We start from the raw sequence: 27,401 nt of genomic DNA on the forward strand, positions 1-27,401 counted from the left end.
CAAAGGCTAAAGTAGCCAGACTGTGACAATAGCTCAATTGGTGATTTTTTCTAGATCCGTGTGTTTTGCAGGTTATTTTGTTATTCACCAGACTGAGCTTTTTTGTTTTAATAAACAAAGTAAGTTTCAATAATGTATTAACTGAACAATTCAGGCATAAAAAATGTCTTAAATAAATTTACAAAAAAATTTTTGGCAACAATAGGCAAGACGGAAAAAGTTGAATATTTACTGTATAGTATTTAACCTATATATTGTTTTTATCTCCATTGTTAATATCTGTTTTCCTGAATAATCCTATAAGCTTTAGTATACATTTTCTTTTCTTGAAGTATGGAAGATTTCACAAATGCGTATCATACTTCCATGGGGTACTGCTAATCTTCTCTCATTTGTTCCAGTTTTATACTATACGCTGCCGCAATGAGAACTAAGTATTATTAAACATGTATACTTATATCTAGCAGAATTTATTGGTGCTATGTAAATTTTGTTGATTCACAATCATATTATTAATTCCAATGACAAAATACAAATAACAGTAACTTCTATACATCTTAATAAGTGCACTTAACTTGTTCTTTATTTATTTAAATTTGAGAATGAATTCTGCTCCAAGGTCTCTACAATGTAGGTTGTATAATCATTCTACACAAAATATCTATCTATCTATCTATCTATCTATCTATCTATCTATCCTCAATTGAGCAGGGTTCTCTTTAACCTATTGCTCCTGTAACATTTTATAATTGTCTCATTTATTGCTAAATTTTCTACTTTTATAATATTGTAAAGCGCTACAGATTAAATTGGCGCTTTATAAATATCAATAATAATAATACTATTATCTATATCTATCTATGTATCTATCCTATGTAAACTAATGTGAATAGGGTCCTCATTAACCTATAGTACCTGTAACATTTTATAATTGTCTTATTTACTGTTAAGTAAATAATACTGTAAAGTGTTGCAGAATAAGTTGGTGCAATATAAATACAAATAATAATATACTATCTATCTACCTACCACCTATCTCTCTCATCAAGCTATCTATCTATCTATCTATCTATCTATCTGTCACCTCTCTCTCTCTAAGTACTTTCCTACCTATCTGTCTATCTATCCCTCTCTCTTTATCTATGTCTGTCTGTCTGTCTGTCTATTTCAGTAGCTTTGCTAACAGCCAAGTATTAACCATGAAGGCACAGAAGGAGTTAAAGAGCCACACACGGTTTCTTTTCTCTCCACAGAGGGCGCTAGGACCCAGAGCGCTCGTTCTCCCGGTTGTGCGACGTCAGAGGGCTGGACAGATCGCCAGTCTCCTGTGTCCCATCTCCCTGTACCTTAAAGGAAAAATGCTGCTGTCTGTCCCTCCAAGGGCAGGGATCGCCTCTTTTAGCTACACCAGGAGCCATAAGAAGGTAAGCCAGCTCCCCACCTCAGCCCTGGGCAGCCCTGTGAACACACACACACACACACACAGACACACTAGCAGGCCTGTGCCACCCCTAGCAAATGGTTCACAAATGATTTGCCTGGGACTCAGTTTACCCTTGTCCAGGAGCTACACTGTGCCTGGCTCTAATGACAGTCTGCCCTGTGTGTGCCCTGTGTGTGTGTGTGTGTACACATGGATTGCTGCATGCCTGTGTGTCTGGCTGTCTGTGTCACCCATCAGGAACTGAATGACACTGTCTGATGATTTGTCCCCATGCCTGGGCTTTTAACAGCAGGGACAGGATACATGATCATAGGGCTGTATGGTAAGCTATTGGGATAATCAGATTGAGAAGGGCTGTGTGTGTGTGGATTGTCAGTGTGTGTGTGTGGATTGTCAGTGTGTGTGTGTGTAGCTAGACCTGGTTTTAGCAGAAGTAACATTGAGAGAGGCACAGAGGAAGGGCATTCAGAGAGAGGCAGGCGCACCCAGAGGCAGGCTAGCAGGCAGGGAAGAGACAGACAAGAGACAGCCAGCACAACAAAGCAAATGAATCAAGAAGCAGAAAGTTAAAGAATGTATGCCAGTGTAAAAAAAATAACTTGCAAGATAAACAAAATGTAGGAAAGGTTTGCTCTCAGCACAGGCCAGACTGCCTTATGTGTATCTAGAGACACACACACACACACACACACACACACACACACACACACACACACACACACACACACACACACACACACACACACACACACACACACACACACACACACACACACACACACACACACACACACACACACACACACACACACACACACACACACACACACACACACACACACTGGAGTTCAGCATCTGTCTGTAATTTAATAATAAATTTAATAATAAATAATATGGTTTTATATATATATATATGTATATATGTATATATATATATATATATATTTGTTTAGTATATATATATTTATGTACAAACATAAAGATTAGAGACAGGACACAGGCATACACAGCTTGTGGAGGTGCGGGTTGCTGGAGAATCTCAGAGAGGCAGGATGTCTGGGGGTAGGGTGGGGGTGGAGGATGCTGCACATCTGGCTGTATCACCAGGCTGGAGCTGTTGCACTGATGTCACACTGCTGGTTATCCTGTGGATCTAGAAGAAAGGGCTACCTGTTGAAGGCTAATGAGTCTCGCCTTCCGCATGCTTTCGTGCAATCTCACTGCATTTAGGCTTTTGTGTTTAAAAAAAATAAAAAATAAAAAAAAGGCAAATTGAAGCGTTGCGCTGTAAGCAAATCTGATCTGTAAATGGGGATAAAAGGATGTTTTATATTAGTGGTTATGTATTAGGAATCTAATTTAGATGTATGCTTTACATGCAACATACTGTAGCATTAAAAAAATTTTTTTAATGCAATTGGTTTGGAATGAAGATTTTTATGGCATTGTATTTATTTCTATGGCACTGTATTATCATTTTTTTTATTGTATTATGTACATTTATATAGTTCCATCATTTTCTGCGTGTTTCACAGTTATACTGTCATGTTATTTAACAATATGTAATTGGCACAAAAAATAGTGTTGACAGACACAGAAGATGAAGAAGGCTTATAATTTTGCTGGACTGCCTGGCAAACAATGGAAATTACCCATTTTGATTTATAATATCAATGTAACAGTTTCTAACTCTGAAATGGGTTCATAGAACGTTAAATTGGTGACAGAGGAACAAGCAGGGAATGTCTGATAAGAAGATGGCACGTGGTCATCCAATTATAAATATAAATCCATCTTATGTAGATGCTTAAGTTGTGTGCATTATTCAGTGTGCAAGATTCTGCAGTCAGTTTGCCTTTAGGTAGCCATTAAATTAAAACTTGCACAAGGATCAAAATGTTATCCTCACAATATTAGGAGTAATGAGGACCTGGCTTCTGGTATTTGACGTGCCCCATGCTACAGTAATTACCAACAGCTGTCACCTCAGAAATGTATTATAATTCAGGGTTTTTATATGTACTGCCTCAAACACTATTCAAGTCTACTTGCTGCAAAAAAACAATAAAACTCTATTCCTGACCAAGTCATGTGGTCAGAAGAAACTGGACTTTGATTAAAATGGTACACCAGTATATCAAGACTGGTCTTTTTCAGCAAGAGTGGCATCACGGTTTAAATCCAAGGGCCAAACCCATTTTGTTAATTAGCAAAACAGTGATTCCTCACCAATCTGGCCCTTCAGTAGTTACTTATTTTCATTTTTACCAAGCACAAAGAGAGTACAGGGGTCAAAGGACAGTGCACAGCATCATGGGTTTATGCCAGAATTGTGAAATAACCAGAGTCAGACCATCGCACATTTTCATCAAAATGGAAAGTACTGACATACATACTGACATCATTAGGGTTAATACAAACTTTTTAAATGCTTGAGGGCCAATAAGTGCTAAGTAGCAATACTTTAGAAGATTATTATTATTATTATTATTATTATGATATTTATAGAGCGCCGTCAAATTCCGCAGCGCTTTACAATGGGTGGACGAACAGACATGTAGCTGTAACCAGACAAGTTGGACACACAGGAACAGAGGGGTTGAGGGCCCTGCTCAATGAGCTTACATGCTAGAGGGAGTGGGGTAAAATGACACAAAAGGTAAGGATAGTTGCAGAAGAGGAATCAGTTGGGAGCTATTAACAGTTTAATTGATACGCTTTTATGAAGAAGTGGGTTTTTAACGATTTTTTTGAAGGAGTGGAGACTGGGTGAGCATCTAACGGAGGAGGGAAGCGAGTTCCACAGGAACGGTGCAGCCCTCGAGAAATCTTGAAGGCGAGCATCAGAGGTGGGAGTACGGACAGAAGATAGACGTAAGTCTTCAGCAGATCGTAAGGGCCTAGACGGGACATACTTGTGTATAAGGGAGGATAGATAGGTGGGAGCAGCATTATGTAGAGATTTGAAAGAAAGAACCAGAATTTTAAATTGAGCTCTATTTTATAGGAAGTTAATGTAGGGACTGACAGAAGGGTGAGGCATGGAAGGTGCGGGCGGACAGGAAGGTGAGCCTCGCCACCGCATTCATTATGGACTGTAATGGCGCAAGTTGGGAGCACGTAGGACCACTGAGAAGCGGATTACAGTCGTCAAGGCGAGAAAGGACAGTGGAATAGACCAACACCTTAGTCGCATCTGGCATTAAGTAGGGGCGGATGCGCGCATTTTTTTTAGATGGAAATGACAGGATTTGGCGATAGATTGAACATGAGGCTTGAAGAAGAGGTCGGAGTCAAAGAGAACACCTAGGCAGCGAGCATGCGTGGTGGAGCTGATGGTAGCACCGTTGACTTGGAGGGAGGCAGACACAGGAGTAACAACACTTGAGGGAGGAAAGACCAGAATTTCAGTTTTGGTCAAGTTTAGTTTAAGGAAGTGGGCAGCCATCCAGTTAGAAAAAGCAGAGAGGCAGTCAGAGACTCTAGTCAAGAGGGACGGGGAGAGAGCAGGAGAGGACAGGTAGATTTGCGTGTCACCAAGATGGTGGAAAGAGGCCTGCAGATGAGGACCTACTTCTATAAATTCGATAAAGTTGTAAATGACCCAACTATACTATATAAAGATAACTATTTAAGCAGTCTACCTGTAAGGAACAGATTGTAAAAGCTCACTTTCAAATGCAGCCCTTCAGCTGTGTTTAGACTACAACTCTCAATATTCTCTACCATCGTTAGAGAGGCCAAAAACAGCTGAGGAAGCATAGATCGTTTGCGTTAGACTTTTTACATTTATTTTTCTTTTTTTTTTTATCTACGTACTTTTCCTTTCATAAAAAAATTGTGGTTTTCTATTTGTTTGTTTAATTATTTATTTTTATTCAGTGTACAAATAATTATGTAATTGTTAGTTGGGAACTTTTTCGAATATTTTGCTGGACATTTTGCATGATTATTCCCACACATGTCTTTTGCTAACTTCTATTTTGCTCCTTGTGGAGCTGGCATGGTAAAATAGCTTCCATTGAAAACAAGAATAAACGAATAAGGTGGACTAATTACAGCATCAAGATTACACAATTGTTCCATCCATTTTATTCCATTATGATATTTCAAGATGAATTTGGTTCTTGTTATGCAGGGTAGCTTAAGGCTTTTATTCTTGTTCAATACAGACCAGGTTGAGATGGAACTAGAATCTTGAAGTGAGGAAAAGAGTGCTTGATCGGTTTACTAATGTAAATCATTTTATGAACAAAAAATCAGAAAGCACAGCAAAAATGTTTAAATGTCGTTTTAAAAAAATACATCATTTTGTTTGTGTAAAATAATCATGGGTTTGCTAACTTCTGCATTTTATGAAGTTTCCAGATTTTTTTTTTGTAAAAGTATATGGAAAAAAAAAATATTTAATGTGTAGGGTCAGTATGATGAAATCGTTAAATAATGAAATACTGAAAAGAACAACATGTTTTTAAATAATGACTTGCTGTTACTGTATATTGGGAAAGTGGAAGCAATAATTGTGGATCTTCCCATTTGTTTTGTAGCTTTTAACCTTGTACAGAGACTGGTTGGATATTTGCTCGGCCTGCACATGTATGGGCACTGAAAAACAAATTTAGGTTTAGGGGTGTTGCAAAGACCTTAGGGACCTTTGAGCACGTTGTTTAACCCAGCACAAATGGGCATTCTAAAAACAAGACAATCCACGTTGATTATCCAGAAGCCCTTAAAATTGGTTATGGAATTCACACTAAGAAGGAAATGTGGTCATCTGATTACTAGACGCGGCATGGAAATGGCACTCGCTACCTGTTTGTTGTTTTTTGCGACTGTCAGCAGCCATTTTGTAAATTAAAAGGGGCTCACTCAGTGATGTTGGGACTGATCTGTGTACATACATTTGATAAGGAAGTCTTTCTGGAAGGAGGGGCGTGGCTAAATAGGCAGGCTTTTGGTGCCGCATTCTGCAAAACATTTATTATTTTGTGCAAAAGCTGCAAAGACTTGAGCATGCAAAAATACAGCATATCTCCACTAGCAAACTAGTTTCACTATATCATTCACCCAGATTTCTTCCATGTGAGGGTAAAGCCTTAGACGGCTGCTTCTTCAGTAGTAAAACTCAGGAACAGCACAGCTTCCTTGGTTGGCGATTTATTATTATGCTCTCTTCACTACCAGCCACCAACTTCCCTGGACCCTCCATTGGACAGGGGAACACTAAGTTATTGGACTGTCTAACCGACCATATCCAGTTTTTTCAAAGAAAGTTCATGATTTTGCATTTGAAGCCTCCGGATTTCAATTCAGGCTCACTTTTCAATTAGCTATTTTCAACTAGTCAACAGACTATACAGGACCACAGAGGTTCAAGATTGGGGCAGAGACTCTACTACACTGTCTAACAGGCGTGAACTGTAAAGAATATTGTCTCAATGTATATCGCCTTTCAATCCTACTTTGATTTAAGCCTGTATACCAGATTGACTGCTCTATTTTATTTTAGTGGACTTCTCTGCACAAAAAACACCTTAGTAAGATATGATTTAACAAATGGAGCTGCCTAATATCCCATTTCATTAAATGGACGAAGAATAACTTTATTTCCCTTTCAATTTACAGAATGGTAGTTTAATCCATTAGAGGGAAGGACCCTTTCCCATGGACTGACAATAGCCAAAATCCTCCCCGGAACTGTAGTCCCAGGTTCTGATGCAGTCTTTTGGTGGTTACCTCTCTTGGTCACGATTAATGATGTGATGACTTTTTGGATGTCTGGTCAACCGAATACTGTTTACTGTCTGTCTGAGTTTGGGGTGTCTATTGTAGCGGAACCACATGTGTATAAGGGAAATTTATCAAATTTTTCTGCGAGTGTTGGGTTGTCTAAGCCTTAATTCCGCAATTATTATCTGAAATATGTATTTCAGAGAAGAGTATACAATTCAGAGTGGTGGGAAAGTAGAAATGAACCAAATAACTTTTGTGGAAGAAAAGACAAATTGATAAATCCATTGCGTTGCCGAAGAAAAGGCGCACCTTCAAAAATGACTGCTAGGGCTCAAAAACAAACAGATTTAATAGATTTCGTCAAAAGAATACAGAAAAAGACCAAAACTGTATGTGTGACTTTGATAAATCTCCCCAATGTGTCATTAAAAAGGTTTCTTATTGCTATGCCTCTTCCACTTTTTAAGCTTTGTCTGAGAATTCCACTTTACACATAAACCCTTCGTCATTTTTTTCTTTCTTTTTGCTATTCTGATTACTTCAGATTTGTATGAAAGAGGTCTGATTTTACTTTATAGAAACTTGGCATTTAACATCAATAACCATGGCATAATGGATTTTGATTATTTGACAAAAGTTTAGCTACGAACAGCAAGATGTCAGAAAAGAATTGTGTAGTTCTAATCAGCCTGTGCTCTCCAGATGCATTCCAGTTGGCTAATTTCAGATTGTCCACAGGAATTGTTTAGATTTCTTTGATTTTCTGAAAGAATCATTTAAACCCTGAGGCACTTTGTTGACCATGGGTTATTTTGTTGACGCTTGACAAGCTTAAGCTTGAATACTTAATGCTGAAAGGAAATTTTTTTATACAAACACAAAATTAAGAAATACAATTATTATCTTAATGACATAAGATTCAGCTGTGTTCGCTATTAATTATAGTTCTCAATTTAAAGTGACACTTGTTATTTTTACAAATCAGTTTAAAACAATATTGCAAGTAGACTATTAAAGTTTTCATTTAACCAAGAGCTTGTTTTTTGGAATTACCGCTAGGCGTTTTTCATTGAGGGGACAGCAATCTTGCAATTGCATAATAGTTTTTAAATCCTAATAATACGTAATGGTGCTGGCAGCAGCCAATTGAATTCTTTCGTTTTGAGAGAAGCTCACAGGCTTCCATTTTGCAGGAAACAGGAAATGTTTCTTTGAACTCTCTAGTGATGCTTGCATGCCTATGAATTCTGGAAATGTTTATTTGCATTTTATAAAACCGGCTGAATACAATGAAAAGTTATCAATTCAAAGTATAGACCGTTTTTAAAATCTCTATATAATGTTGCATAGATTTTTTTTTTTCTATTGACAGGGCCATCTGTCTTAAATAGATCTTTATTTAAAATTTTCATTATACCATGGTAAATAAAATCTCCACATTACAAATAACTTAGGCGATACAAGACACATAGATTGAACAATAGAGAAAAAGTGTACCGATAGCAAAACCATATGAACCACAATAAAAATTATGCACAAGGAAGTCATAAGGCCAAGAAGGGATTTTACCAACCAAAGCAAAACTGGTGGCTTCACGTTAAACCTGAAGGGCCACCCTTTAAATAGACGTGTGGTTGCCAAAGGCTAAGAAACCCAATACTGAAAGGTGGGGAGGAAAATGAAAAGGAGGAGAATGGAGAGGAAGAAAGAGAGAGGAAGAAAAAAGGGAGAAGTTTGGGGAAGCTTGGTATGAGGGACCAAAGTCATTTAACCCCTTAAGGACCAAACTTCTGGAATAAAAGGGAATCATGACATGTCACACATGTCATGTGTCCTTAAGGGGTTAAGCCAAAAATGTATAGTGTTTGATGATTATCTGTTAGGTTTCAATAATGTACTCAATCCGGAGGACCAAGTTGCAACATATATCTCAATGGACTAATAGCTTTTATTTTCTCCACTCACTTAAGCTAATAGGAGATTCCTGGCGCATGCTGCCGTCACCAATAAAGGAATTAAGCTCCTTGCCATGGCCGTAAGATGTTTTGATAGTGTTTTTTTTATATTTTCCCTAAACAGGGCCACTTTATTCAAATAAGAAAATATTCCCTTAAAACAATGTTTGTATGATGGAGACAGTAGGTTGAGGTTAGCAAGTACTTGTTTAGGATAACAATTGTAACTACCGGCTAAAAAACAAAACGAAAAAAAAACAAACCAACTATATATAGTTGGCTTTTTATGCTGGTGCTCCGACCACATTATTGTGCATCAGCCAGTTAGATGAGGCTGCACCCATTCAGTCAGAAAATCCTTTTCACTGCTTACGGTACTATAGTGAGAGACACTGGACTTTCTTCAAACCTCTTTTTTCGGTCTTTAGATTTTATTATCAGAACAATATAATCAGAGTATTTTCACCCAGCAATAGGCATTAAATAGATCAGTTGCCTGATACTGATTAGTTAACCTAATTGTATCCTTTACCTGATTGTTAGGTAGGAGGTATTTAACAAAGAGATTGTTTGAGTTATTCTTGCCAGTTAAAATGCACAGTTGAACCATATCAGTTGTGACCAAATTACAGTTTCATTGATCGAGGTTGCTGATGTGTTTAAAGAAAGTAAACAGTAAAAGTAAAAGATAACATGCATAAGTTTAATATTGTAACTTAAAACAATCACTTAATATAACTGTTGGTTCCAGGGAAGGTTCAAGGAATTCGACCGCCGTAGGCAAAGATCCATTTGTCGCCCCCTCATGAGAAAGTTCCAGTGTGTCATAAGTTTTTTAACTAAACTCCAAAAGGAAACATTCCATTGATTTATTTTAATAATTTAGTAAATATACCCCTAAAGAAAATATGCTTTTATTTTATTTCTGCAAGCCCTCAGTCTGTGCCAAGGAATTCTCCGGTTAGAGGCTTCTCATTGAGAGGCTACTCACACTCGATCAAGACTTTCCAATATTTATGCACACTTCACTGAGAAAGGGGGAAGACAGGCACACACTGGTAAACTGCGTCTGTCTCTTATGTTAGCTCTGTGGAGCCAATGGAAGTGGAACAATACCTTCCTGGAGGTGTGACAGACAGGGAGGTGTTTTTACCCGAATTATAAAATGAATTTTTTTTTAGAAATAGGCACTTTTTCTAAATAGGTCTAATTATTAAATGGTGAGTTGAAAGATAAAGCCAAAATAGAAAAGTTGGGAAAAGTCTTCATCTCAGCTTAGCTGAAAAAGGTTTCAAACTTTGCTTTTTTTGTCCTACATTTTAAGTTTTTAGAAATTTACCAAATCATGATTTAGTGAATGATCCCAAAAGTGTATGCCTGCTTGATCCTTTTTTTTTTGTTTCTTTGTTTCTAGTAAAACAGGCACAAATTAAGAAACAGACTGGGGCAACAGGGAATAGAAACATATCTATATAAATACTCTGCCTAATACATGCTGTACATCCATACACTGCCTTATACAGACACACAAACTGCCTAATACATACATACACCCCCGTACACTGCCAAAAACATACACACGCAAAAACTGCCTTATACATAGACACATACACAAACTGACGAATACATTCAAACTGACGAATACATATCCAACAGATATATACATATATACACAATGCCTCATGCTCACACATACTGTGCAAGAGTACAGCATTGAGGTCTATGGAGAGTCCTGTAAGACCACATGGTCCTCCATAGACAGAGCCAATTTCCTGCAGCAATCACTGTTGACGGCTGGGGGGATTGACCCTGTAGCTTCGCCCAGTGTCCAAGTCAGATGTAGGGGAAAAAAAACATAAGACAAAGTAGTCCCTACTTTGTCTTATTCCTTTTGTTAGAATTACCGTATATACTCGAGTATAAGCCGATTTTTTTCGGCACATTTTTTGTGCTAAAAAAGCCCCACTCGGCTTATACTCGAGTCAAGGTCTGTATTATGGAAACTTACATTGCCATAATACAGACCAGGACCACCGGGCTCATTACAAGCCCGGCGGTCCTGTTGGGGGCTGGCCGCGAGCTCTTACTTACCTTTGTAGCAGCTCCGGTCAGCTCCCTTTCAGCTCCGTGCAGCTCCCCAGTCCAGCTCCCAGTGTAAGTCTTGCGACACCCGCAGCCGTCAGAGTAACCCGTGGCAACGCTCCGCGCGGCACGCAGACCGCGAGACTTACACTGTGAGCTGAACTGGGGAGCTGCACGGAGCTGACAGGGAGCTGACCGGAGCTGCTACAAAGGTAAGTAAGAGCTCGCTCTGGCCCCCCCACTGCACAGCCCATCCACTGGACCACCAGGGAATGTTACAGCCCCCCTCCCTGGCCAGGCAACAAGCAGGAAGGGAGGACAAAAAAAATGTAAATAAATATTAAAATTATGTAAATAATAATATTAAAAAAAAATGAAAATAATTATATTAATATAATATTAAAAAATAAAAATGCCCTCCCCCCACCCAGTTTACACACACACTACACACACACTCTGCATTCACACAGACACACACTGCATTATATACACACACACATTCTGCATTATATGCACACAGAGTGTGTGTGTATATAATGCAGAGTGTGTGTTTGTATGAGTGTGTGTATATAACGCAGAGTGTGTGTGTATGTAATGCACACACACTCTGCATTATATACACACACTCATACAAACACACACTCTGCATTATATACACACACTGCATTCATTATATACACACACACTGCATTCACACAAACACACACACTGCATTCATTATATACACACACTACACAAACACACACACACTGCGTTCATTATATACACACTGTAAATAAATATTTGATTAATGTAATTTTATTGGGATCTAATTTTATTTAGAAATTTACTAGTAACTGCTGCATTTTCCACCCTAGGCTTCTACTCAAGTCAATAAGTTTTCCCATTTTTTTGTGCTAAAATTAGGGGCCTCGGTTTATATTCGGGTCGACTTATACTCGAGTATATACAGTATATTTAAAATGAAAAAAAAGAAAGACAGAGTAGGGAAGAGGAAGAGAAGAGGAAGCAATTTGCAGAAGGAAAGTACGGCGTGACAGTGTCGCTTTAGAGTGCAGAATTTACTATGAGGATGGCCGAAGCAGTGAGGGTAGGGCGCTGGCCGCTCTGTCACAGGGGGAGGTGGGGTTTCTAGGTTTCCATGATTGTTCACCGTGATTGAACACGGCCAGCATATTGTAATGGGGGAGAGAGGTCCAGACAAGCATTACGGTGCCTGACTCCCTCTCTTAAAGAGTGCCCTAGGTCACTGTTTAAGTATCCCAATTTAAGCGCTGGCCATGGTTGGTTCTGAAATTCAAGTAAACTTAAAGGACTCCCCATTTCAAATATACAATGAAAGAATTTTTCATTTGATATTTCCTGAACTAATGTTGACTTTGTGCTTGTCACGCAAAGTCTGATTGTAGACGACTGCTTTGCTTCTTTTCTGCTAGACTTATCAGTTTATTTGTTCAAACTATTATCATTATGATATGATCAAGAGTCAAATAAGGTTTTTGAGGTTGCTTAGGAAAGGGCATGTTAATCAATTTGTACTGAGATATATAAAACGCAGATCTATCACGGAAGTGCTGTATAATGCCATATACCAGTCTTACCTTGGAAAAGTACTGTATGTGTACCTCGAATAGTGTGGTTCTTTTTGTTTTGTTAGATACCAGCATCAAAGATTTTATACAATTCGTTTTTCCATTATTTAAATATTAGGATTATTGAGTTCATTACTTAAATTAAAGAATATCAGTTATTCAATTTAAGTAATCATTACAAAATTAAATAATATAAAGCTGTTCTAAAATGGTTTATGAAAGAGCAGGTTTTATAAACTCATGAATAATAATCAACTATAATTAATAATCCTGGATAATGCCGGATTATAGGTATAAACACCCTAATTATATATCAGAAACTAATTACAAATTACTGTATAAAATAATTATTTTTGTACATTGTTCTTTTTTTCCCCTAAAGGAACTCAAAGGGCCTTAGTTCACATACTCTGACGCAACTGAATTATCAGCTGCTTAGTAGATATTACTACCCAACTCAAATGTATTCATTTTAATCCAAAACAGAAGATTAAAAGGCTGAGTTGACTCTGCTGGGAATGAATCCTGTAACCCTGAGGTATAAATAAGCTGTACTGATGGTACATTAACAAAAGCGAGTTAACGCAAATTCAGCTTCCTTTGTCAAACCTAACGTAAATTAGGTCACAGAGCTTCCTGTTTGAGTTTTCTAGCTGAAAACAAAAGCAGTATGGCAATGATGACTTTTCCTGATGATGGTTAGAATTTCCATTATCTAAAGTGCTGGCTTTAATATCCAGTAACTCACAGGAGATGTCAGGCCGTATTTTCCCAACAGAACAATCTCCTGTGATTGCTAGTATTGCTGGTTAAAATATAACTTAAGGCCAAGAATTATATTAATATTTAAGTAACTATTAGCAATTTGATGTGGTCCTGTGTTGAGGTCTCCGTCCCTAACACTTCTAGAAAACAGAAGACCCTTTAATAGTATTGGTTACTCCAGAACATGTATATAATTAGTAGAAAAGTGTGTCTGGTGAAAGATGTTGCTGGTGGTGCACAGGGGAGCCTGGCAATTGGGACTTCAGCTGGTGCACAGATGATGGATTACTATTATTATAATTATATATTTAGAAATCGAATGTTCCAGCTATAAATATGAGCCTTTGTTAAAGCAAAGATTTGTACATTTTGCTATTTTCATGTTTTCTACAGCTATTCATACATCCAAACTGGTCACAGTAAAATTAGGGAGATATGATCCACCAGCATAATAAGATGACAGTCTGGCAGACATCCGGTGAAATTCTCCTTACCATATTCTTCTTCATACAGACTGATGAAACATACTTTATGTTATGCACACTCACATAGGCTACTGCCATCACACATTTATGCCGGCCAGTTGTACCTGAGTGGTTGTTGTTTTGAGAGGCAAGACCACACAATAACCACAGACAGCGTTTAATTACTTTTCAATGGGCTTAGCCTTGGTTTTTATTCAAAGATCTCGGGGCTTACAACCATAACTTTGTAACCATAACCATATAACATATAGTTCACCAACTTTCAAAACTTTTCACTTTATTAATCACCACATAGCCCTCAGTCATAACTAACCTTTTATTTAAAACCATTTACCACCATATCCTTACTCAGAATTTGACCCTGAGGATGAATTTTGCCCCAATGCTTCAGAACACCACGACAACACAATTAAATAAAAGTAAAGTGAGGGGGGAGAGGAGGGGTGGGTTGTGCTGCTTCTTTTTATACTGTTCCAGTTTCCCGCTCTTTTTCTGCTTGCAACTTTCAACCAATCCCATGCCAGCTCTAGCCCCCAGAAACAGCTGTGTCATCAATTCTCCCCAGATACCTGTCTAACTGACCAATTACCACAAGATGTAAAATTCCTCACAATCAAATCCTAGACACAACAGATTAACTCCTTCATTGCCACCATGTATATATATATATATATATACCACAGTGCTTAGTGCCTGTGGCTTCTTTTTTTGCCATAGTGAGTGCTCCTTGGATGCTCATTCCGTATTTAAAGGAACACTATAGTCACCTAAATTACTTTAGCTAAATAAAGCAGTTTAGTGTATAGATCATCCCCCTGCAATTTCACTGCTCAATTCACTGTAATTTAGTAGTTAAATCACTTTGTCTCTGTTTATGCAGCCCTAGCCACACCTCCCCTGGCTATGATTGACAGATCCTGCATGAAAAAAAAACTGGTTTCACTTTCAAACAGATGTAATTTACCTTAAATAATCGTATCTCAATCTCTAAATTGAACTTTAAATCACATACAGAAGGCTCTTGCATGGTCTAGCAAGCTATTAACATAGCAGGGGATAAGAAAATCTTAATTAAACAGAACTTGCAATAAAGAAAGCCTAAATAGGGCTCTCTTTACAGGAAGTGTTTATGGAAGGCTGTGCAAGTCACATGCAGGGAGGTGTGACTAGGGTTCACAAACAAAGGGATTTAACTCCTAAATGGTAGAGGATTGAGCAGTGAGGCTGCAGGGGCATGTTCTATACACCAAAACTGCTTCATTAAGCTAAAGTTGTTCAGGTGACTGTAGTGTCCCTTTAATTTACACATATTGGCATAGATTGGTCTGAAGGAGCCGCCAACAGGTGACACTGATCTTTGTTTTTAGAGCCCTGTCTATGTTGTTAGTAAAAGCTCTGATATAGGAAATATCTTGGAATATTTATTGAGCATGCAGAGGAGGCATAGATTACTTTCTCCCTGACACGACACTACCAGTTGCTAAAATTGGGCCAGAGGACAAGCTCCGTTGGGGCTCAGGCCCAAGCTCAGCTTCAGTCCACTATGCATAGGATGAGGCTGAGGCATCAGTGATGCCCACTGATTATCAAAGATAAAGAACACAGTAATGAACAGTTAAATCCGAGTTGCAGGGTCTCCTTACTGTAGTTTCAACAGTGTAACAAGCAGATAGACAAAAGATGGAGTTCTGCGCATCAAGTAGGTAGTGCACACCCAGGTGCTACTGCAGTTTATTAGAGGACACAATATAAACAAACGTTTCGGGCAACAAGCCCTTCCTCAGTGCACTGAGGAAGGGCTTGTTGCCCAAAACTTTGTCATTATAGGTATTCTTGCCTATGGTTGTACAAATAGCAGGATTATTTTCCCCCATCAACCCTATGTGGTTATGCTGTTGATGCAGATTTTTTTTACAATGGCTCACCAATAGTTTTGCCTATTTTTTTTTTCTGTGTATCACCTTTGGTTATACTATTGGACTCACATAGAAGCATGGAATAAAAGCCTTATTAAAGGGGACGCTAAGCACCATGGTGCAAGCATTCTGAGGGGACAAGGTCAGGGACATTGAATGGTTATAGTGCTTAAAGGGATTATCTAGTGCCAGGAAAACAAAGCTGTCTTCCTGGCACTGTAGAATCCTGTAGTGCACCCCACCCTCCCGCCCCCCATCCCACGTCGCTGAAGGCCTTAAGTCACTTACATGAATGAGGGAGATCGGCGCTGGGTCAGGCTCCGCCCACGCTCATTCCCTGCTGACAGCCGGCAGGGAAGACCTAATGCAATGGCCGCGCTCGCATTAGGATTTCCCCATAGGAAAGCATTATTCAATGCTTTCCTATGGGGATTCCGGTGACGCTGGAGGTCCTCATGCAAAGCGAGAGAATGTCCAGCGTCGTTTAGACGACCAAAAGTCGTCTAAGCACCCGGAAGTCCCTCTAGTGGCTGTCTTGTAGACAGCCACTAGAGGAGGACTTAACCCTGCAAAGTAAATATATAATTAGCACTGTAGGTTTAAGTGTCATGGGACATTGCACCCAGACCACTTCAATGAGCTGAAGTGGTCTGGGTGCCTACAGTGTCCCTTTAAAATGTCCCTTTAACTTCATACTTCCAAAAATGCAAATATCATTTTCTGCAATTCAATGTTAAAGCAGGCACTGTAGTATGACACTGTACCTAAATCACATTAGAATTTTCATGGGGGACCTTCAATGAGGAAATAGGTCTATCCACACTAAAATCCTGACAATATGACTAAAAAGGATTGGACAATAATAGATGGCAGCCAAGGCGACACAGTGGATTTTTCTGTAGTTGATAAGGGAGAGGATAAATTATATATGAGTAGATATGCAAATATGATAACCAATAAAGATATCGACATTTGAGTCGTAAGTGCAAGCCATCATCTGTGTATCATAAATTTGTTTAATAACAAAAGTACATCTATGTGTATCAGTAGAGGGCCAGATATTTCTCTACTCTTCTGCTTTCAAAGCTACCACCCTATCTCGGACAATGTTACAAGGACAAAGTGAGCCTAAGGCATTTTAACATTGTGGCTATACTCCACACTGGTGCTGGAATTTCAAGGTTTAGAAATTTACGATCCGTGCATTCCACCTTTTCTTTGTAGCGAGAATGGTCATTATTGAAGTAGGCAAAGTTATTTATGAACATTTTACTGGAAATGAAATGGCTCTCCTAGGATAGGAAGATATTAAAGGAACACTATAGTGTTTGGAATACAAAACTGTATTCCTAACGTTATAGTGTCCCTGTCCCTTGGTGTTGGCTCAGTCTCGGACATCAAAAAGATTGGAGGAGCCTAATGCACAGGCGCATTAGAGCTTCCCGATAGGAAAGCTCTGAATCAATGCCTTCCTATTAGGAATTTGGAGATGTTAGACATCCTCATGTAAAGAGTGAGGATATCCAACATCATTTCCCAGAGTAAAAGTCATATGAAGTACAGGAAGCACCTCTAGCGGCTGTCTTCCATTTATACTCCATGAAAGGATGTTGTAAGGTCATTGAGGTTGTCTTAAACCTGCAGTGTAAACATTGCAGTTTCTCTAAAAACTGAGTCATATTTTATGAGGGAATTATCCTACTTTTACAAAATGTAAAAGAAACAAAAGCTTTGTCATGGAAATCAAATTAAAGCGCTTTTCTTTTTTTTTTTTTTTGAAAGGGAATAGAATGTTTGTCACACAATGAACCTCAAGATTGCAGGGCTCGCTTATATAAATGGTTTAGCCTTTCATCTACTATAGTGATCCTTGCTTACTGCTGCAGATGACTTAATATAAGTAGTGGGGAAAGTGATGGAAACCATGTTAAAGGATAGGATTGTTGAACATCTAAAAACACATGGATTTCAAGATCAGAGACAACATGGGTTTACTTCAGGGAGATCATGCCAAACTAATCTTATTGGGTTTTTTTGATTGGGTAACTAAAATAATAGATCAGGGTGGTGCAGTAGACATTGCTTACCTAGATTTCAGTAAGGTTTTTGACACTGTTGCGCATAGAAGGCTTATCAATAAACTGCAATCTTTAAGTTTGGATTCCAATATTGTTGAATGGGTAAGGCAGTGGCTGAGTGACAGGCAACAGAGGGTTGTAGTCAATGGAATATATTCAAAACTTGGGCTTGTCACCAGTGGGGTACCTCAGGGATCTGTACTTGGACCCATTCTCTTTAATATTTTTATTAGTGATATTGCAGAAGGTCTTGATGGTAAGGTGTGTCTTTTTGCGGATGATACTAAGATATGTAACAGGGTTGATGTTCCAGGAGGGATAAGCCAAATGGCAAATGATTGAGGTAAACTAGAAAAATGGTCAGAGTTGTGGCAACTGACATTTAATGTGGATAAGTGCAAGATAATGCATCTTGGACGTAAAAACCCAAGGGCAGAGTACAGAATATTTGATAGAGTCCTAACCTCAACATCTGAGGAAAGGGATTTAGGGGTGATTATTTCTGATGACTTAAAGGTAGGCAGACAATGTAATAGAGCAGCAGGAAATGCTAGCAGAATGCTTGGTTGTATAGGGAGAGGTATTAGCAGTAGAAAGAGGGAAGTGCTCATGCCATTGTACAGAACACTGGTGAGACCTCACTTGGAGTATTGTACGCAGTACTGGAGACCGTATCTTCAGAAGGATATTGATACCTTAGACAGAGTTCAGAGAAGGGCTACTAAACTGGTTCATGGATTGCAGGATAAAACTTACCAGGAAAGATTAAAGGATCTTAACATGTATACTTTGGAGGAAAGACGAGACAGGGGGGGATATGATAGAAACATTTAAATACATAAAGGGAATCAACACAGTAAAGGAGGAGACTATATTTAAAAGAAGAAAAACTACCATAACAAGAGGACATAGTCTTAAATTAGAGGGACAAAGGTTTAAAAAAAATATCAGGAAGTATTACTTTACTGAGAGGGTAGTGGATGCATGTAATAGCCTTCCAGCTCAAGTGGTAGAGGTTAACACAGTAAAGGAGTTTAAGCATGCGTGGGATAGGCATAAGGCTATCCTAACTATAAGATAAGGCCAGAGACTAATGAAAGTATTTAGAAAATTGGGCAGACTAGATGGGCCAAATGGTTCTTATCTGCCGTCACATTCTATGTTTTTATGTTCTATGTTTCTATAAGGTGCTTTGAAAAAAATCTCCCTTTAGTGGTTTCATGAATGGATTTTTTAACCTTTCAGTCAAAAGTTTAAATTGTAGTAACATTTATTTTCATGTCCACACAGGCCAATTTACGTAAAAACAGGAAATTCTTTTAATACAGGCACTGTTCATCTAATTTTGTCATAATAATGAAAGTGAAGGAAAAGGGTTGCCCTGCAGTATTTATAATATATATTCTTCAATGCCTAATGCCTTAATCTTATACACCTTCTTCTGAATTTTACATACTGCAGGGCAAGCCTTTTCTTGTGCTGCCCATCAATATTTAACTATGTCCCTGAGAACATGGTGGATCTTGTAACTATATTATATACAAATACAACATTCTAAACGTGTGAGTTAGCTATCATCAAACCATAATCACATGGTTACCTGGCAGGCAACTAAAAAAAATAAATAAAAGAAAATCCAACATTAAACCCCATTTCTAACTGATGAATATATAGGACTTTCAAGTTATTGTGATTTTCCTATTCCTGACTTTAAAGTTGCTAGATGCACAAAGTATTGGGTTCCTATTTACACAAATTTTAGAACTGAATATCTGTTCTAAATTATAATACCGATTCTAACAACTTTTGTTTGTTGTTGATTTATGATGCTCTAAATAAAAATAAATAAATAATGGCAATTTTCAAGTCTTTATAATTAGTAAATGGAGGTTACTCAATCTAGTTTGACAGTCTTTTCATAAAGGGTCCTGGTGTGTCCCTCGGTCCGATGCAGTACCTAGAGGGGTGGTATTTGCCATACCAACCAGAGTGAATTGCCACCACATGAACATTTGCACTATTTAGGTAAACAAAATCCTGCCATCTCTGGTACCACCAGCTTACCGGTAGGAGCCGAATCACACTGTAACAATAATTTTTTTTATTGCCATGTAGTTTGTAGGTATTTATGGGGTCTGACAAGTAACATGGGAGTGGAAATCCCGAGAGTGAGCATGCTCTCTCAGTAAGTTTTGGTGCTGTGACCATGCTAGCTCTCAGGACTCTCACTCCCACACTTCTTGGCCATACTATAAATGCAAAGTAGTAGAGAGGATACGCAAATAAGGTGAGGGGGCATAAAAGGCACGAGGCAACATCAGACTTTTGACATTATCTGTGGGACCTATTCTGCGGTTGTAAAATTACCCAATTTCAGTTATAATATTATATGTAATTAAAACACCATTATTAGACTATTCTCTGTGTCAGAGGGTTATACATTGTACTGTTGGAACTCATGACACTTCCATGAGTTGACCCAGAAAGATAGCTTGGGTACCAAATTTTGTTTCCCAATGATTTGACCTAGACAGTGACAGGTTTGCTGCTTTGATTTTGTAATCCAGAACAAGGTTTTAAAATGAAACCATGACAAACAACATGGATAAATTGCAGGCTCTCTGGTTAACTTGGGATATTTACATCTCTAAACTGAGTAGGTTCTTTTGATATAATGGACCCAATTTCAGGGGAATTTATGGAACATGGACATGTGTCTAGTTGTTGACGGGGTGGCTTAATTCACTGAATCTGTGACATCGAGAGAGGAACATAAGCGACTTCTAACATTTCTATTTCAAGCACTGTAAAATGTTTTTGCTGTAGAAGGTAGAGAATATCTTGGTATTGGAGTGTTATGTTGACTACGCAGCTGTTTATTTAGCTTTATTGACTGAATGTGGGGACATTGAATGCCAGGATTGTTTATGCACATTAAATTGCAATTGGCTTATCATTAAGTGATTGTTTGAATAATAGTTTTCCTTCTTGAAGCACTATGTAAAAGAAAGGGTTACAAACTGAGTCACAGATAATCACATTTCCCAATAATTGTAGCAAATACTTGAAAACGAAAGCACATGTTAAAAATGTACGAAATGATCTAAAGGAGCATGGCAGGAATGTTTAAGAACAATGACAAATGATCTCTTGGTTTTGGATTTCTTCACCTTTTGTCTCAAAAGGAACACTTCAGGCAATGAAGGTGCAAAACTGCATCCTCCAGACGCATGGTTATTCGCAAGAAAAATACCAAAAGCATTTAGCTGCTACACCACCTTTTGTGTCACTTCACAGAGGAAGTAATTAGATTGCATTACAAGAAGGATAGCTGCAAAGAGAGCAAAAATGAATTCATTATAAGAGAACACTGAAAATAAGTAAAAATGTAGTCGCTGGCCCTTTGGTTGGTACCTGCTCAGGTGAATCCATATTTGAAATAATAGTAATTTCCCTCAGCACGAGAGATACAGCAACCCCGAACAATTGTTTGGCCTTCATTGGGCCTCATCAGTGAGCTATAGCCGATACTCCTCTTGGAACTGTGTGTTATGGGTCCACATCTGAATTGCCCTTTTAAAGAAACACTCTAGATACTTCATTTAAGTGGTTATAATGCCTGAAGTCCCCATCAGAATCCCACAATTTTACTTTAAACCCTTTTCGATTGGTTTAACACTGAATGAAGGTGCCTTGACACCAGTCGCTTCATCCTGCTGAAGGATGGCTAAGGAGGAGTGCAACTCTGCATTAGCAATACCAACTTATACCAAGGATAGATGGCAGTAATAGGCCAAAATCCCTCAGTAAACACATTCAGCTTATTAGTGTCGCCCATTGCTGGTCTGGCTAATGCTGAGGTTTAACACTTAACTGTAGTAGGGCGCCAGGGGATTCCAGGTACCATAACCACTTTATTGAGACAAAGTGGTTATGATGCCTAGAGTTTCCATTTAACATAAAACATAAGCAAATGCCATTATGCTAAAACAAATAGAAGGCCTCTTGATCAGCAAAGAAAAAAACCAAAAATAAAACAAGCCACATATCTATATATCAGGGGTACCCAAAAGATAGATTCCCAGATGTTTTAAAACTACAGCTTCCATGATGCTTTGTCATTCTAAAGGCATGCAAAGCATCATGTGAGTTGCAGTTCTACAACATCTGTGGATCTACCTTCTGGGCCCGCCTAATTACTTCAAACCGCTTCAAACATCTAGCTCCCTGGGTAAATGCAGCTCCGTTAGACCGCACTACCAAAAAACTTCCCCTTGATTTTTCTTAATGTCAGCTACATATTGGAGTTCATCCCACCATCATAACCTGTGTGTCTGAGTGCTTGGCTATAAAGCTGAGCAACATAATGTGTGCCAACCCAATATGACTTTCCCTGGAAAAAAACAAGTTATTGCAGAGGAAGAGCACAATAAACTTCTGTAATAGGATGTGATTTTAAAAGATATCTTTGCATATACATTTTTAAAAAGTAAGTGAACCAGCACTTGGATGCCAGTCAGTTATGTTCCAGACTTTGGCATTTTAGTTTTTCTTCCTTGCTAATCTTACATAATTTCAAGATTTATTTCTTTTGCCTGAGTTAGTCTTTTCAATCCCTATACCCTAAATGGTTATAACCATTCTCGTGGATTACACTGTGCTTTTCAATATAGACTCCAAGACTGTGTCAGAGAGGAGGAGACAAGATGGATATTTAATTTGTATTTCTTTTTGGATGACAGGCTAGGCCTTGATCCAACTACAATTTACTATTGCTTTAGAAGATGAAGTGGATTGGATTGTTATATGCACATCTGAACAAAGCTACTAACATGAACAAGAAATCACAGACATTTTGAATCCATTGAAAAGCACAATCAGGAGCTTTACAGTGTGTATTTTTTTTAATAGCTAATTGATTTAAAGATAAATTATATTAAAAGGAACACTTTGGGCACCACAACAACTTCATCAGAAGTCCACGGTCGCTGGCTTACAAATGGCTTAACCCCAAATTCTTGACTTTGGTGCTTGTTAGCTCTTCTCATGAACATCCGCTGCAGTCCAAGGCTTGAGACTGGGAGCTGCTGATAGATCATGGGCCGACACTCTCAGTAGATCCCTATTCACAAGACAGAGCGATAAATGTGCATATGATATTTTGTGAATGAGGAGCTACTGGTAGGCTGAGAGCATCAGGGGCGGAAGGACTGGGAAATGTGCAAGTATATGACAAAATGGTTGATGGTAGAGGGAGTAGGAAGAATGGGAAAGGGTCATGAGAAAGTGGTGGTGGTTCATGGCATCAAATGTATAAAAGCAGGGGGAAAAAAATTAAAATCTGGTGGAAGGACCACAGACTGAGGCTTACTAACGTATGAGTTAAAGCGATCTCTGTCACTTTTTCAAAAAAAAATAAGCATTTCGTAAAGATAAAATCTTCATCATTAAGAACTGTGTTAGAATATCAATGAAATACCAACCTAGTCAAAAGATATAACAGAAAGTAGAGACAAAATGGTGGAGCTACTGCTGTTAAGCCCTGTGGGCTCTGTCTATGTTGAGTCTTGCGAGATCTACCATAGATAACAAAGTTGTAGTCCCGCGCATGCACAAGAGTACAGAACTAACAGATGATGCGCCAGGAGCTAACGAGGACCAGCAAGAAGGTAATGTCAGCGGCTGTGAGGGACAGGTTCAGGTAAGTAAAACTCATCTTTCCTTGCACCCTATGGCCATCTCACTGCAAGCGGCAAAGTAACCATCTCCATTTGCAAACTATTCAAAGACCCCAGAAGGTGACAGAGACACTTTAATATTAATGGTGGCCCTATAGAATAGCCAATGCATGGGAGAACTGTTGGCGCTATATGATGCCATCCTATTTTGTTGCTGTGGCGTTCTGCATTTCCAAGGCAATGTAACGATTAGAAAATAACAGAATTGATTGTTATTGCAACCAAAGCCATCAATAATTTGTCACATCCCAATAATGAGTATACCTTTATCATATTGGAAATCACACTGCAAGTAAAATTTGTTTTTGAAGAAATGTTAATGTGAAATACATGTGGAAATATTCTTTAGGGGAAATAGCGGAACCCACTATCAAAAATATATAATACAGAAGCAAATTAAACTATAAATCACACATTGAATCACACAGTAACAAATATAATAATAACACTGCATTTGGGCATCTTGTGGTTAACTGCATTGGTTTTTCATATATTGAATAGGTTCTTGATACATTGTTAAGCTGCACAGTACTATTATAACCAGCTCTAAATGTGAATGCTGTTCCTTTTCTCTAAATACTTTTACCTCTGCTAGTTTTAGTCACTAAACTCTGGGTAAACCGGAAACAACACAATTTTTAGGACCAAAACATGTCATCACTATCGATATGGAGCACACAAAGCTCAAACCCTTCTTCTATCCACTTCGAACAAATATGATGATACATGAACTATCAGAGTGAGCAATAACGATACTATTATGCATTACAACAGAGTAATCACAAATCCACTTTTGGAAAACAAGACAGCATCTACATATTGGAGTCTGCTTAAACGCTATTTATTGGAGACTGTTTAAAATCCCCACAGATATTGCAATAGGTGTAGTTCAGATCCATCAGCCAGTGCTCTCTCCTCCTCAAAGGACAAATGGGGCCACCTTCTGCACGTCTAGATGGGGTATCTCTTGTTGCCATTAATGGCTTGGTGAAGACAAGGGCTACAAGAAATGCAAACACATACAAAATATGTTCAGCACTCCATATAGTGGCATAAATAGTCCTTGATTGGCAACCCAAAACTGCAAGTTTCAACTGCGAGAGATTGCTTGATAAAGGCACACAGTCGAAACGTTTCTGTTTTGGGTTGCCAATAAAGTGATATTTCTACCACTACAAGGAGTGCCTTATAGTGGCACGTCTTATAAGGACATCTTTTTTTTTGTATTTGCAATGTTTCCCAGAGTGGTGGAGCCGAAGTCTCTGCACCTTTAATTTATTTTTAGGTGGGTGCTCTCCCAATTTATATAATTCAACGGTCAAAAGAAAGGCAGGAGCTAGTGGAGTGTGTTTGTATAACGTCCCATCCTTCTAAAAAGGACAATGTATCTGAAGCCATCCATTTTGAATGGTTTGATGTCTGAGCTAAGGGTTTTCTGCCACTAGGGTGGATTTGTGGAGATCTTGATAGAAAATAAAGTAGGACTGTCAGTTGTGATTTTAAGTACTAAATCTTTTACGTACAGTATGTATAGTTTAAAACACAAGTTTTAGGTAGATTTCAATGTTTTATTAAGGTGTAATTTAGAGAAAAGTAAAAATTATATATATATATTTTTTGTGTGGCCTATGATGATGAATCCAAAGGTCGCATGGCATTTGAGGAGTTGCCAATGTTTTTTCTTGAGTGTACCAGATCTGTGTTTGTACTCCATTTCCCTCAAGAGTGCGGCACTATTTTTATGGTATTTAATGGTAAAAAAAAAAAAAAGCTTTCTGGCTATTAACAATTTATAAATGTTTGTTTTGGACTTTTGTACCAGCTACTTTGTCATCTTGTTTTTACCCTGATGTATTGTTACTGTTTGTCAAGAATTCAAATAGTGGAAAAAGGTTATCTGGCATGTCAACATACAGAGTATCCTTGTGGTCTAATTGTGACAGTACGAGCAATAATGGTTTTGTCCTAGGACAGGCGCAGGCAACCTTTGGCAGTCCAAATGTTGCGGACTGAATCTCCTCTGATGCTTTGCCAGCATTACGACTGTTAAAGCGTTATGGGAGATGTTGTCCACAGCATTTGAAGTGCCGAAGGTTGTCAACTCCTGCCCTAGGGATCAAAAAGATGCACATATGCACAATATTGTGAAGTATCCTTGGAATGCGGATTTATTTGTTGCTTCTGTGTGTGGTATTAGTGAGTTAATTGTTGAGGGGTGTAATGATGAGAGAGATAGCGTTAGAAGATAAGCCTGATATCAGGTTCTGTTCTTTACATTTACTTTGAAGGTTTGAGTGACTTCTTAATGTACTTTGATAGTCATGCACAGGGTTGACTTTCATCAGGTTTTGAGGTCATCCTCTTCTGCTCTCCACAACAGTGCCCTAATCTGCTAATCCTTAGCAATGAACAACTATGTCTCATACCTTCCTCACTGTTCTAGCAAATGCTTGTGGTAGCCCTTTGCTTGCACCTGTACCCTCAACTTTCACCTGCAAGACATTAGGGCTCCATAATGCGTACGCACCCAGACCACTTAATCTCAATGAAGAGGGTTGGCTGCAGTTCCCCTGTCTTTTTAACTCTCTAATTGAAAACATTGCTGTTTTCCAGGAACACCAATGTTTTCATTGCAGGGTTAACATGCCTCTAGAAGCCCTTCCGCTACTATAATTGAGTCAAATTCGGTTATAGAGTAAGTGACAATCATTAAGAGCATATGATTGGCGCATGATGTTCTACCACACATGCACATTAACCCCTCTACCCCCAAAGAAGAATACAAACAAACAAAAATAAAGCATAAACTTACCCTCAATCCAGCACCAATATTTGATCACCCACTGGTGACGTCATTTCCCTTCACTGGGGGTTGTAGGATGTCAGGAAGGACGGGCTAATGGGAGGACCTTGGCGGCAAGATAAGAAATCATCAACATCACAGCCTAAAAGTCATTTGGTTACGCTGGTGTTTAAAAGCTCCTTACCAGAGAGAAAAATTTCAGCATTTACCAGAGAAATACAAATTTAAAAGGGAACCTATAGGAGGGAAATTGCCTGTATTTTAAGGTGTTATAATAAAATATGCATTAAACATAAAGCAAAAAAACAAACAAACAACAACTCTAGTCAAGGGCATCGTATTCTGGTGGTCTCTAGGGATCTTTCCAGCAGATCATTGTGGGATCTGCAAATTGATATCTGTCAAACTGCTGCAGCTATTGTTATACATGTAGCCCAGTTCACTGTTTAGTAAATGAGTTATGTGCACTGAAGTGCAGAGCTTTGATTAACAGCTCAGATCTCTCCAGCAAAGAGAGAACTAAAAAGCACCACTAGGACAGAAGTGATGTTAGACAGACAGAACTGAGAATTCCGTCTGACTGACAGCTCTGAGGGGCCGACTTAGAGCTGCAGTGCTTTTTATTTATTTTTTTCTAAGCCACTCTCAGAGTGGAGAAAGGGATGCAGGGCATTAAACTAGCATAGTTGCAATTATGCAGATTTGTGAAAACAGCAGAGTTGGTATCTTAGCCGACTTGGAAATTTATTCCAATTTGGCAAATTTTTCCTTACATTTGAAATTCCCCGGTGAATTCCCAATTAGTAAATA

At 38.5% G+C, this 27,401-nt stretch overlaps 1 protein-coding gene across 8 annotated transcripts in view; it reads left to right on the forward strand.

The window, feature by feature from the left end:
• The first annotated feature begins 1,297 nt into the window (after positions 1-1,297).
• The window catches only part of RBMS2 (RNA binding motif single stranded interacting protein 2), a 97,685-nt gene continuing 71,581 nt past the window's right edge, over positions 1,298-27,401 (forward strand). For all 8 annotated transcript variants that reach the window (XM_063427064.1, XM_063427038.1, XM_063427056.1 and 5 more), the window contains exon 1: positions 1,298-1,424. In XM_063427064.1, the coding sequence (XP_063283134.1) occupies positions 1,359-1,424 (66 nt within the window). In that variant the 5' untranslated portion in view covers positions 1,298-1,358. The remainder of the gene's footprint in view (positions 1,425-27,401) is intronic.

Source organism: Pelobates fuscus, chromosome 1, assembly GCF_036172605.1.
Source record: "Pelobates fuscus isolate aPelFus1 chromosome 1, aPelFus1.pri, whole genome shotgun sequence".
NCBI lineage: Eukaryota > Metazoa > Chordata > Amphibia > Anura > Pelobatidae > Pelobates > Pelobates fuscus.